Below are 13,216 nucleotides of genomic sequence, written 5' to 3'. Positions count from 1 at the left end.
CAACCAGATGGTGGGTAAGCCAGCTTCAAAAATCTCATGTTAGCATCTTCCATCAGGTTCCCTGGAAGGACTCTGAGATAGAGATTTTTCATTCAGAAAGTTTACTGGGGTCTTACCTGAGGGGCAAAGAAGAGAAGCTGACTTTGTCAGAAGGAAAAATTGGACTGCAAGGTAAGTACAAAAACGGCATCAACCTACCCCTTTTGGTCTCTGCAGCTGGGATGGGCCCTTCAGAGTTGTCCTAGGTCAAGAAGTTAATTACTGGCTTTTATAGCCCTCACTGTTGGGCAATTGGATACAGTCTGCTGGAAAGGGGACCTGATTTTTACCTCAGGCAGTTCCTAAGGAGGGATGGCCATTGAGAGCCACCAGGTGGCTGTCTTCCAAGGACCTGGGAGGACAAATCTTCCTGTGCAAGGGGTTCGGGTCATTTGAGCAATATGACATTTGTGATAGAGTGAGAAAGAGGAGAAGGGTAAGATGGGATTTAAAAAACCAACGTAGCAATCTTAGATGCAGCAGAAAACATTTTATTGGAGACAGTGGCAGGGTTGGTTCTGCAGCTGAGGAGCCAGTATGCCTGCCCAGGAGTCACAGCCTGAATGAGCTGAATGGTCAGACAAGAAGGATTTTTTGTAGGGTCCAAATTACAGGGATGCCCTGGGTCTCACTATCATGGAAATGCCCTTCCCTTCACTTGGCGGGATCTCCTGCTCTCACTCTTAGGGCTCCTACAGGACAATGACAGGTCAGTTGGGGAGAGGAGTATCAGGAAAGAAGATTGATCCAAAGAGAGTTGGGAATTGACAATACATGATTTACCAGGAGAGGGAAAGTGAGGCGTGGAACTAGACTGTATGGCTCATAGCTATTTCTGCACCTTCAGGGTGGGAGAGAAGAGGGAGTCAGAATGTCTAAACAAGCTTCTCCAGGATATCGTGGCTGACTAACCTTTCTTGTGGAATAATGGTTTTCTTTTGATGGGTATGAATTTTTAAGTTTGTAACAGACCTGAGGATATAAGGTTTTCATTCCTTTGTTTTTCACCCACATACTTTTGCAAGGAGAAAGAGCAGTAGTCTTCCAAATGTAAAGCTACTTAGTAGAGAGTGAGAACTTTAACAGTAAGAGGCAATTTAGTCAAGGGGAGACCATTTAAAAAAAGAGTGTAGTAAAAAGGTGGCTGTTTTGAAAAGGCCCTCTGGTGAGAAGCAGGGTAGCTCCTGCCCAGCCTGGCCTTCCTACTCGATCTTGAACTGCTTCAGGTACGTCCGGATATCTGACTTGACGTCACTGACTGGAGCCCGATGGAACCAGCGCATGACAGGGACTCCATCAGGCCCCACCAGGAACTTTTCAAAATTCCAGCGAATGTCCTGGACCTTTATGGGCTCCCAGGAGATATGTTTGAAAGAGCCCAAAAGCTCAGAAGGGTGAGGACAGGATTGCTGAAGCAGAGAGATGGAAAAGAGAAATGACAACATCATTTCTACTTCTGGATGGTCCAGGCTATTTTCATGCACAGGCAATGCACGCTCCTCCTACACCTAGGCATTTTAATTCCCTGTGACCCTTAATAAATTCTGTGAATTGCCATAATACCTACTACCAAGAATGTTTTAGATGTTTTAGCAAGTGTGTCCCTTCTTTATGTTTTTCTCCACGACCTCATCACAAAATCACACTGCTATGGGTAAGATACTCTCAGGCTTTTGGATTCTTTTTCTGCTAGTAGCTTGGATTAGAATGTGGTTTCTCAGGTCTTTGGCACTTCAAAAATATCTTTTGGGGCCAACACAGAGTTTTGAGCATTTTGTTTTATCAAATGAGAAATTAAAAAACAATCATCACGTCATCATTTGATTTAATAAAAAAGATTATTTTAAGAATAAATTACAGGACAGCCCTATAAGTCACTTGACTTTATAAAACTCTATACTGTTCTGGTTTCTTTGGTTTACTGAGGACTGGGCTTTGGCCCACAGCCCAGCACTTAGGAATGATGGACTCTGGTGATCTTTAGGGAGCCTTTCAGCTCTCACATTCTCTGTATCTAAAAGTTGTTTCATAAAAGACACTGAAGTATGCTTCACCAGGTGATTTCTATGTCTCCCTCTCTAGAATGAGCTTACCAAGGGGCAGGGACTGTGCCTTACTCATCTTTAGATTCTTAGTACTTAGTAAACCGCCTTATAGACAGCAGGCACTCAATAAATGTGCCATGAATGAATGAATGAATGAATGACTGTCAATGAGCAAAAGAGGGTGGTCCCTGTAAAAGCTACAATTTTTAACAACTCTCTCCACCACACAAAGCTAGAGCTCCATAGATACTAGCAGATTAAACCCCACTCCCTATGCTGATCTGGAGATTTCGTTCAGAGCCCACTCCCATCTCTGGGTGCAAGCCCTTGGGTCCATTTCTACCACACCAACTCTATGTTGGACACATCAGGAAAGAAGAGGCTTGTGTCAGTAGTTCACTTACCTTCAGAAAGGTGAAGACCTTCTGCTCTTTTTCGCCATTCACATCGCCTTTCTCAAAGAGCTGGAAACTGGGTACATATCCTCCCCCTGGACGGACATACCTGTAATGAGCCATAATGGTACCAGGAAGCTCCAGGACATAAGAAAGTTATGATGGAACACCAGACTTTGAGGTCATGGGGAAGGGAAGAAAGGGGTGGCCATATAGGAACAGAGCTGGGAAGGAAAAGAGAGCCATTTTTTTACTTTGGCCTTCCTGACTCATTTGACTTTTCTCTGTTAGACAATCTGCCCCTTGCCCTACATTGTCTCTGTACCAGCTATTTCAATGCTCCTGCCCCTTCACAGTCCTTCCAGGTCGCACTGCCCAGGGAGGGAAGAAGGTCTCTGGATACAGCCTGATTTACACCAGGGTAGGTCAAAGTTAAAGTAAGTTTGCAGCCCTGGCAGGTGCGTCTAAGTGGTTAGAGTGTTGGCCCGATCAACAAAAGGTTGTGGATTCAATTCCCAGTCAAGGGCACATACCTAGGTTGCAGGTTCACCCTTGGTTGGGGTACATGCAGGAGGCAACCAGTCAATGTGTTTCTATCACATTTCTCTCCCTCCCTCCTTCCCTTCCTCCCTCCCTCCCTCTCTTTCTGAAAAGCAATGGAAAAATATCCTTGGGTGAGTTTTAACAAAAATAAATAAATAAAGTCCGTTTGCAGACGCTGCTGTGCCTACTAGTCCAGCAGTATACAGTAGGTCCCACACAGGCCCCTGGAGACCGAGGAAAGGCGGACAGAGGCCTCCTAATGGTTTTGAGCAGGTACTTACTTTAGTCCGGGAAGGATCTCTGAGTTCTCTCCTGGTTCTTGCTTTCCAAATTGATTGCAGGGAAAGCCCAATACAACCAAGCCAAAGGGCTTCAGCTCCTCCTGAAGTGTGTTCAGTTCTGTGATATAGATGGGACAACACAGAGATGGGACAATATGTCAGCTGGCTAGAGACTGCCTTGTGTAGAGAAAGATTCCATTTTACAGAGACAGAAACCCAGGCCCAAGGAAGAAAAAATTCCCTAGATTAGAAAGGCTATTAGCGGCAAGGCTGAAGTCAGATAAGGAATCTTCAGACATGCATTTGAAGCCCTTTATTGAAGTACAGTATTTGCCAAATGTACAACACATCAGAATCAGCTGCCCTTAAAAATAAGGATGCCTAGGCCCCAATCCAGAGTTCTCTGGTGTTACTCCTCTAAGATGGCTCCTAGGCATCTTTATTACTCAAAAGTTCACCAGGTAAAATCATACAACTGCTAAGGAAAATAGAATGGAAGTTCCTCAAACAAATTAAAAAATGGAACTGACAGTGATCCAGCAATCCCACTTTTAGGAATGTGTACAAATAATTGAAAGCAGAGTCTCAAAGAGATATTTGTACACTCATGTCCATAGCAGCACTATTCATAAGAGTCAAGAGGTGGAAGCAACCCAAACTGATGGATGGATGAATAAACAAATGTTGGCATATTCATACAATGGAATATTATTCAGCCTCAAAAAGGAGGGAAATTCTGTCACACGCTACAACATGGATGAACCTTGAAGATAGTTGGTTAAGTAAAATAAACTAATTATAAAAAGACAAATATTGTATGATTTCACTTACATGAGGTATATAAAGTAGTTAAATTTACAGAAACATGATTAGAATGGTGGTTTCTAGACCTGAGGGGAAGGAGGAAGAGCAGGTCTGTTTAATGGGTATAGAGTTTCAGTTTTGCAAGATAAAAAGTTCTGGAAATTTGTTTTACAACAATGTGAATGTCTTAATACTATTGAACGGAACACTTAAAAAGGGTTAAGATGCTAAATTTTGTTATGTCTTTCCTTGCCACGCTTTTTTAATCCTTGCCTGAGGATGTGCTTATTTATTTTAGAGAGAGCAAGGGAGAGGGAGAGAGAGAGGATGGAGAGAAACATCGATTGGTTGCCTCCCATATGTGCTGAGCCTCGGATCAAACTGCAACCTAGGTATGTGCCCTGACCAGAATCAAACCCACAACTCTTGGTGTATGAAACGATGGCTCTAACTACTGCTCCATCTTGCTAGGGCCCTTTGCTACAATTTTTTAAAAAGCTCACCATGTAATTTTTAAACAAAGCTAGGTTTAAACATCACTGCTCATCAGCTTTTGTCTTTTGGTTGGTTAATTGGTAGATTGAATATTTTTTTTAAAGGAAAAGGCATGGACAGTGACAATGGGCTTCTCTCCTGTGTGCAGGCTGGCTCACCCTGGGTGGAGTGTGGATAAACCTGACAGGGGCAAAGAGAACCAGAGAAGTTCCAAGTTGAGCTTTAATCATCTTCAGATGTTAAACATGCATTCTACTGAAAATCCTCATTGATATGCCAAAACACAAAATCCAACTGCCTTCTCCCACTGCCAGGAAGTTTGCCAGCTTGTCTGCTCAGACTTTTATAATCATCCTCTTTGTTAACCCTTTCTGGGCTACATGCCTTCAGTCCTCTGGTAAACACTAGCCAGGCCCACTCAGATTCAGCTCAACCAACTGGTACCTCCTCTTAGTGTTTTTATTTATTTTTATTCTTATACAAGATTGCTTTCCTGTTTCCACATGGTTCTTCAGTACCTTTCCCCATACCCTTCTTTCTTGTCTTCTGTCACTGTAGATAATCTCATCTTCCAGGAAAAAGAGACAGTAAATCATAAAGCTGGTCCTCCAGTCCACAAGCAAACATTCCTCAGTCTTCTCACCTGTTGTGTAGGGTGGAAACTGAATAAACTGGTTTTACCATGCTCTTAAACTGGTAAAATAAACTCTGGTTTGATAGAATATTATTTATTATTCAGTCTTTAAAAAAATGAGGAAATGGCTTGAACTCCAAAGCACCTTATTAATTTTAAAAAGCAACATGACAAGCAGTATTTATATTATGTTATCAGCTGGAGGGAAAGCAGAAAAGAGAATCATTCTAAAAACAGGGTGAGGCAAAAGTAGGTTTACAATCGAGAGTACACAAAACACAGAGTTCATTCTTCTATTATTATTATTTTTAAAAATATATCTTTATTGATTTCAGAGAGAGGAAAGGAGAGGGAGAGAGAGATAGAAACATCAATGATGAGAGAGTCATTGATTGAGCCCGCAACCCAGGCATGTGCCCTGACCGGGAATCAAACCCCGATCACCTGGATCCTAGGTCGACACTCAACTGCTGAGCCACACCCGGCCGGGCCATTCTTTTATTATTATTTACTAATCATTGTAGCATTTTCCATACGAACAACTGTAAGCCTACATTTGCCCCACCCTGTACTATGTAAACATGATAATATTGTTTGTCTGGAGTGAGGGGAAGAAGTGGAACAACTTTTTATTTTAAATATTTTCATTCCTTTTGAATTGTGAAACTTTTGAATATATTACCCATTCAAGACATAATTAGAAACAATAAGTGAAGTTCTGATTAGTTCAAATAAAAGAAATGCATCTGTTTCTGATATTGTCCATTTTCATTCTTTACAGACTTTTAAACCGCATGGCCTCAAGTATGAGAGAGAGAAAATACTTCCCTGCACAGTGCACACAGAGAGAAAGCCACATCTAGAGGAGGTGTCAAGGTTGGAGAGGGAATGTTTGCCTCTATTATCGCCTCCTCCTTTACCGGCTTCACTCCAGTCAAATGCAATTTTAAGTATAAAGTACCTTTATCCCTTTTGTTGAGTTGTATGAGTTCTTTATATATTTTGTAAATTAGCCCCTTATCACATGTATCATTGTCGAGTATGTTTTCCCTTACTGTGGGGTTCCTTTGTATTTTGAGGATGGTTTCTTTTGCTGTGCAGAAGCTCTTTACTTTGAGGTAGACACATTTGTTTATTTATTCCTTTGCTTCCCTTGCCTAGGTGATGTATCTCTGAAAGTTCTGCTATGTGAGACGTCCGATATTTTACTGCCTATGTTTTCTTTTAAGATTTTTATGGTTTCACAACTTACATTTAAGCCTTTTATCCATCTTCAGTTTATTTTTGTGTATAGTGTAAGTTGCTGATCTAGTTTCATATTTTGCATGCACCTGCCCAATTTTCTCAACACTATTTATTAAAGAGACTGTCTTTACTCCATTGCATGCTTTGCCTCCTTTGTCAAATATTAATTGTGCGTAAAGGTGTGGGTCAATTTCTGGGTTATCTGTTCTGTTCCATTGATCTGTATGTCTGTTCTTGTGCCAATACCAGGTTATTTTGATTACAATGGCTTTGTAATATCTGGTATTGTGATTCCTCCAACTTTGTTCTTCTTTCTCAAAATGGCGGCTATTCAGGGTCTTTTTTGGTTCCATAGAAATGTTTGGAATATTTGTTCTAGATCTGTGAATATGCTGTTGGTATTTTAATAGATATTGCTTTGAATCTATAAATTGCTTTGGGTAGTATGGACATTTTAATGATGGTAATTCTTCCAATCCATGAATATGGTATGTTCTTCCACTCGTTTATATCTTCCTCTATCTCCTTTTGCAATGTCCTGTAGTTTTCTGAGTACAGGTCCTTTACCTCCTGGTTAAGTTTATTCCTAAGTATCTTATTTTTTTAGTTGCAATGGTAAATGAGATTGGTTTTTTTTGTTTTTGTTTGTTTTTTAGTTTCTCTTTCTGAGTTCACTATTGGTGTATAAAAATGCCATCGGTTTTCAGATGTTAATTTTGTATCCTGTTACTTTGCCAAATTCATTTATTAAATCTAGTAGTTTTTTGGTGGAGTCTTTAGGGTTTTTTTATATACAATATCATGTCATCTGCAAATAATGATAGTTTTACTTTCTCCTTTCTAATTTAGATACCTTTTATGTTTTCTTCTTGTCTGATTGCTGTGGCTATGCTGAATAAGAGTGGTGAAAGTGGACACCCCTGTCTTATTCCTGATCTTAGGGGAAATGGTTTTAGTTTTTGCCTATTGAGTCTGATGTTGGCTGTAGGTTTCCAATTAGAAAATGGGCTAAGGACCTGAATAGACCCTTCTCCAAAGAGGACATATTGATGACCAAAAGATATGTGGAAAAATGCTCAATGTCACTAGTCATCAGAGGGATGCAAGTTAAAACCACAATGAGGTATTACCTCACACCTGTCAGAATGGCTGCCATCAACAAATCAAGAAACACCAAGTTCTGGTGAGGGTGTGGAGAAAAGGGAAACTAAGTACACTGCTGGTGAGAATGCAGACTCGTGCAGCCACTATGGAGTTTCTTCAAAAAACTAAAAATGGAACTGCCATTTGACCCAGTGATCCCACTTCTAGAAATATAATCCTAAGAATCCTAAAACACTAATCAGAAAGAACATATGCACCCTTATGTTCATAGCAGCATTATTTAAAACAGGTAAGATCTGGAAACAGCCATCAGTAGATGAGTGGATAAAAAAGCTGTGGGATATTTACACAGTGGAATACTATGCAGCTGTAAAAAAGAAAGATCTCTTACCCTTCGAGACAGCATGGATGGACCTGGAGAATATTATGCTAAGCGAAATAAGCCAGTCAGAGAAAGACATATATCACATGATCTCACTTTTATGTTGAATCTAATGAACAAAATAAACTGACTAACAAAATAGGACCATAGACATGGAAGCATAGAACAGACTGACAGTTCTCAGGGAAGGTGGGAGGGAGGGCAGGAAGAGATTAACCAAAGAACTTATACACATATGTGCATAGTCCATGGACATAGACAACAGACAAGTGAAGGCCTGAGGTGGGGCAGGAGCTGGGTGGAGAGAGGCTAAGGGGTGAAAATGGGTGACATCTGTAATACTCTCAACAACAAAATAAATAAATACAAAATTTAAAAAGTGCCTTCCCCCCTTTTCCTTGTCTTTTAAGTTACCTGTAAAATCTTGAAAAAGTCTCAAAAATATTTATCCAAAGATTTGAATTTTTGGAGAGGCTCCTAGTTCTCACATATATATTGTGTCTCCTTGAGATCTCAGGAGCAAAGCGTAGGCAGGACATAGAGAAGGAATCAGCAAACGTTCTCTGGACAAGTTAGATAGTAATTACTTCAGAATTTACAAGCCAGATGCTCTCTGTCACCACTACTCATACCACTACTCAACACTGCCTTGTTGCATAAAATCAACCACGTATGTATATATGCATATGTAAATGAATGGGCATGGCTGTGTTCCAATAAATCTTTGTCTACAAAGGCAGGCAGTTGGCCAGATTTCGCCTATGGGCCAGCATTTGCTGACACCTGACATTAGGGAATGAAGTCACTTGATTGTAAGTATTCATTTTGATGCATAATTAGAATTAAAACATAATTCTAATTATGACCTAGAATATACTGAAAATTTAGCCCCCAGGGGATTTAGATATAAATTCTTACCAGGATATTGAACTGTTAGACCACAGTAGGTGGCCACATTGACAAAAAGGACATGCTTTCCCGCATACTGCTTGAACGAAATGCGTTCCTTTCCATCAAGACTGAGGGCATCATATTCATAGATGGTGCCTTTTACATCTTTGTAGCAATCCATCTGGAAGATTTAAAAAAGATAACATTAATAACAAAAGTTTCTAACGTCTGTTCACTCTTTCAGTGCACTCAATGAAGAACATATGCATTGGCTGGAGCTCCTGACACAGACAAGAGTTGCATAGATATTAATGACAAGACTGAAAGTTCCTATGACTTGAAAGCCAATGGTTTTTTGAGCAAAAAACAGTCAAATCTCTCTTCCTGTTATCCTGGAAGAAGCTGGATACCAGGAAATGCCTGGATGAATGAAAAAGAGCAGAGAGTCATGAGCTGGGGAGGGAGGACCTGGGACTAAGTGGGCCAAAGAGAGAAGTACACCAGCCCTCACGTTTCTGTGAGAATAAGGCTACTTCTTGGCTTTGAGCTGGAGATCCCACCTGGATCCTCTCAATGTAGGAAAGGTTTTTAATTGCTTAAGTACTTCACAACAGCCTAGTTACTTTAACTTTCCCTAAGCCTTCTGACTTCTCACTGCACCCATTAGCATGGTGGAGTGCAAAGAGCTCTGGCTCTTTGATTTGTGGAATCAGAAGTCAGTTCTATTGTTAAATTCCTTTGTGAACCTGAGAGTTCTCATTCTTGACCCTCAGTTTACCCAATGGTAAAATGAAGACATTCATCCAGATTATTATTAGATCCTCAAGGGGCCTTCCAGGTTTAACATTCTAGAATCTAATATCATCTCTACCTTGATTAATTTTCTCTCTCATATCACTCTCTTATTCGTATGATGATCTTACAAGCCAATACTATAAAAAATCCAACTTTTTGTAGCTCCCTAGAAAGCAGATGAAGAGGTAAGAAATCCATCGGTAAGCAGTTCACTAAGATCTGTCTAGCCAGCAGTATCCCTCTTATTACACACTCAGCTCCTCACCCCACTGTGCTCTTGGTATCTAATACTTGCCTTCATCATCAGCTCCATTTGTCCTGTTTCTTCCCAAATCACCTGGACATATTTGATCAGAGTTCTACATAAAAGAAATAAGTTCTATTTGCCTATTCTTAGGTTAAATTCCTCTACAAGGTGATTTCATCATATTCCCCCACCTCTATCCATGCAGGGTCCATGCAGTACCCAAAATGTACTGAGGGGAGTTGCTACAAATTGCTCATGGGATATAGGGAGTTTAAAATAGGAAGTATGAAAAGGAAGTTACCAAACCATGTGGTGAGAAAAAGGCAGAGGTTAACTGATCAAAGAAAGGATAAAAAGACATATCTGATAAGGAAGGTCCAGACTTAAATTAAGAATAAATTAGACTCCCTGGAAATGCAATGGACTAGAAAAGATGTTAGCCAAACACCATCTCCCCCCCACATCTGAAGAAGGAGTGATGCAACACAAAACAAAACGTACCTTTTTCAACCTTATAACCCACCGGTTCTATCATTAGCACACCAGTTTGTAGCTACTCAGTCTCTACTCTTGGGGGGAAGGTGCTTTCTCTATGAAAGCTTTTGCATTTTCCCCTAAATGCAATCACACATACATGCACTAGCAAAACCGAGACATGTATAAAGAAGATATTATATGAAAACATCCATTTCTGTTTCCATGATGCGTGGTTCCAAGCTAAACATTTTCAAGAATTTGCCTTTTCCCCCTTTGCTACTGCAATGAAAATTACTAAAAAGCGTGTTGGCTACTAGGATGTGGGGACTTAGAGAAGCTTTAGACTTGAAGACCCTTTTAGTCCAGATCACTCCTGAACTCCATGGTGGTTGCAGATTTATTTAAATCTGTATGTGTCTCAAGTACATCCAGAATCAGCTTTTATTAAGCAATTTCTACAGCCCAGGGCCTCCACACCCAATTAGGCAGCACTGGGTAACACAAAAATGTATCAATTCTCAAAAACAGAAAGTTACCCAGGAGGTTCTCTAGTCAATGTCAGAGAGGGAGGAAGATCTTACTAAAGCTGCCGTTTATATAACATGATATATGAACAACAATTATTGCTCATACTCCCATAAGGCGGATACTCTTACCCACAAGTCTATAATGAGGAAGCTTGCAGAGGCTAAAAGAGGTGAAGGGACTGTCCAAGGCTGAGAGTGGTGACCACTGTGTGTCCCTAGCTTCATGATTCCCTTTTACTCCAAGTTATCTAATTCACATGTAATTCATCGCTATCCTTCCCTCAACCACCCTTATCACTGACATGCACACGTTTTTGGTATATTTTTAAAGATTACAACTCACTGAAGGCTCAGATGATGCTTAGCATTTTTGGCAATATAACATTTATTATTGTTTATTAATCCTCGCCCGAGGATATGCTTATTGCTTTTAGAGACAGGGGGAGGGAGAGGGAGAAAGAGAAACATCTATGTGAGAGAACATCAATTAGTTGCTCTCTGTACACGACCCAACCGGGGATGGAACCCACAACCTATGTATGTGCCCTGAATGGGAATCGAACCTGAAACCTTTCAGTATATAGGACAATGCTCCAACCTACTGAGCTGCACTGGACAGGGCTGCCATGCACATGTTTAGTCAACAAGGCAACTGTGCCAGGAATTGGAAATAAAATTGTGGCTAGAATCTGAGGCTCCTGATTCTAAACCCAGTTGTTTCAGGTCTCCTATTATTCTTTCCATGTGTTTTATGTTTCTTTGATTGATAGGGGAAGGGCACATAATAAGGATAGAGCCACAGTTGTTTAATGATTATTCAGCTTACTAACTATAAATAAAGAGGTTTTCTCACAGACCCTGGGAAACTGGAGGATGTGTTGCAAGAATAAAAACAGGACTGTAAAAAGAAATACATTTTAAAAGCAGACATGGCTGGCGTGCCTGGACCCTGACCCCCTCCGGAGTTTGCCTCAGCCTCAGGAATAGGACTTTGAGCTCCTGATGGCTGGGCTGTCCCTCCCCCTTTCCCTGTAACACTCGCAGCTCTCAGCTGCATGACTTGTCTTCTCACTCACTGGTATCACATTGTTTGCGGGTAGCTTTTATCGTGCGCTCTACTACCAGTCAACGTAAAACGTATAAATACGTTTCCCGCATACAATGCGGTATATAATCTGCCAGCTGGCTCAGGTTGGGGGCTCTGTGAGGACCAGAGCAGAATTTCCAGGGTGACCTGCTGCTCTCTCCATACCGCCAGCATTATTGGGATAAATGCTCATATATGATTCAACCTTGTCTCTGTTTAATTTCGCTCAAATAGTGACAGGTGGCCTCGGACCCATGTGTTCGGCATCATGATGACTGACTATCCATCCCTAAAAGCTCCCACATTATTTTTTTCCTCCTCTTTGTGGTTTTCCTGCTTAGCTCCGTGTGAGGTGACTCAACACAACCTCTCTTCCAAACCCTTGTCCCCACCCACTCTGATGTCCATGGCTCTCCCAGGCCTCAGACCCAGCTCTGAGGCAGGTACTGATAGGGCTGGAGGGCTATCCAGGTGGCCTCTACCTGGAGAAGGAGAAGAGAAAGGACCACTTCCTACCCATATTTAATTCAAGGAACACCCATTTATAGATTTGAAGAGATTCAAAGAGAAGAAAAAAGAAGAGAAGAAATGTTTAGAGGAAACTGCAAAACAGAAGAAAGCAGAGGTTGGAGTCGTACGAGAGGACTAAAGAGTGGGATCTTGGGGAGCAAGACAAAAGAGTGACTTCTAGCCAAAGAACTACGTGCACATAAGCATAACTCACGGACAGACAACAGCACTGGGAAGGGGACACACTTTCAACAATAAATATGGGAATTCAACAATACAGATAACTTATAAAGCAGAGCAATTTCACATCAGAACCTTCCCTGCTTTCTCTGGAAGTCACTCACCTTCATCTTCTCCAGCTTGGGGTGCGTCTGCACAAAGCCAGCTAGGAGGAGGGGGATGAGACAGGATGCCCGCAGCTGTGCAGCCATGACGAGTGCTGCAGAACAGAGCCCGCAAGCCTGAGGTCCTCACGCACCTCAGCGGCCTTTATATCTTGGCAGAGACTAGCCCAAGCCCACACAGGCCAATAGCAGGGCGGTGGGTATTTCTGGGGTGTGAGTGGGGCACGAGGCCGTAGAATTTAAACCACATCCTTACCCACACACCCCCATGAGCACTCAGTGTGCAGCAGTGCAATGAGGACCTGGGACTCCTAAATCGTGGCAGCACTGCGAGAAGGTGATCGCAAGCACACCATGGCCCTCGAAGGTTA

At 41.5% G+C, this 13,216-nt stretch overlaps 1 protein-coding gene across 2 annotated transcripts; it reads right to left on the bottom strand.

Moving 5' to 3' along the window:
• Positions 1 to 1,241: 1,241 nt before the first annotated feature.
• Positions 1,242 to 12,932, bottom strand: LOC308558399 (epididymal secretory glutathione peroxidase-like; the record flags this gene model as incomplete). Of its 2 annotated transcripts, XM_081140067.1 has the most annotated exons (5): positions 1,242 to 1,448; positions 2,489 to 2,588; positions 3,304 to 3,421; positions 8,886 to 9,039; positions 12,846 to 12,932. In XM_081140067.1, 5 exons carry the CDS (start codon positions 12,930 to 12,932, stop codon positions 1,242 to 1,244), a joined length of 666 nt encoding a protein of 221 aa, XP_080996193.1. The 2 variants fall into 2 exon arrangements, with proteins under 2 accessions (XP_080996193.1, XP_080996194.1); XM_081140068.1 differs by lacking the exons at positions 1,242 to 1,448; positions 3,304 to 3,421 and having other exon boundaries at positions 2,527 to 2,588.
• Positions 12,933 to 13,216: the final 284 nt, after the last annotated feature.

Source organism: Miniopterus schreibersii, assembly GCF_964146895.1.
Source record: "Miniopterus schreibersii genome assembly, chromosome: 6".
Taxonomy (NCBI): Eukaryota; Metazoa; Chordata; class Mammalia; order Chiroptera; family Miniopteridae; genus Miniopterus; species Miniopterus schreibersii.
The sequence above is the reverse complement of the archived record's forward strand: the minus strand, read 5'-3'. Positions and strand labels throughout refer to the sequence as shown.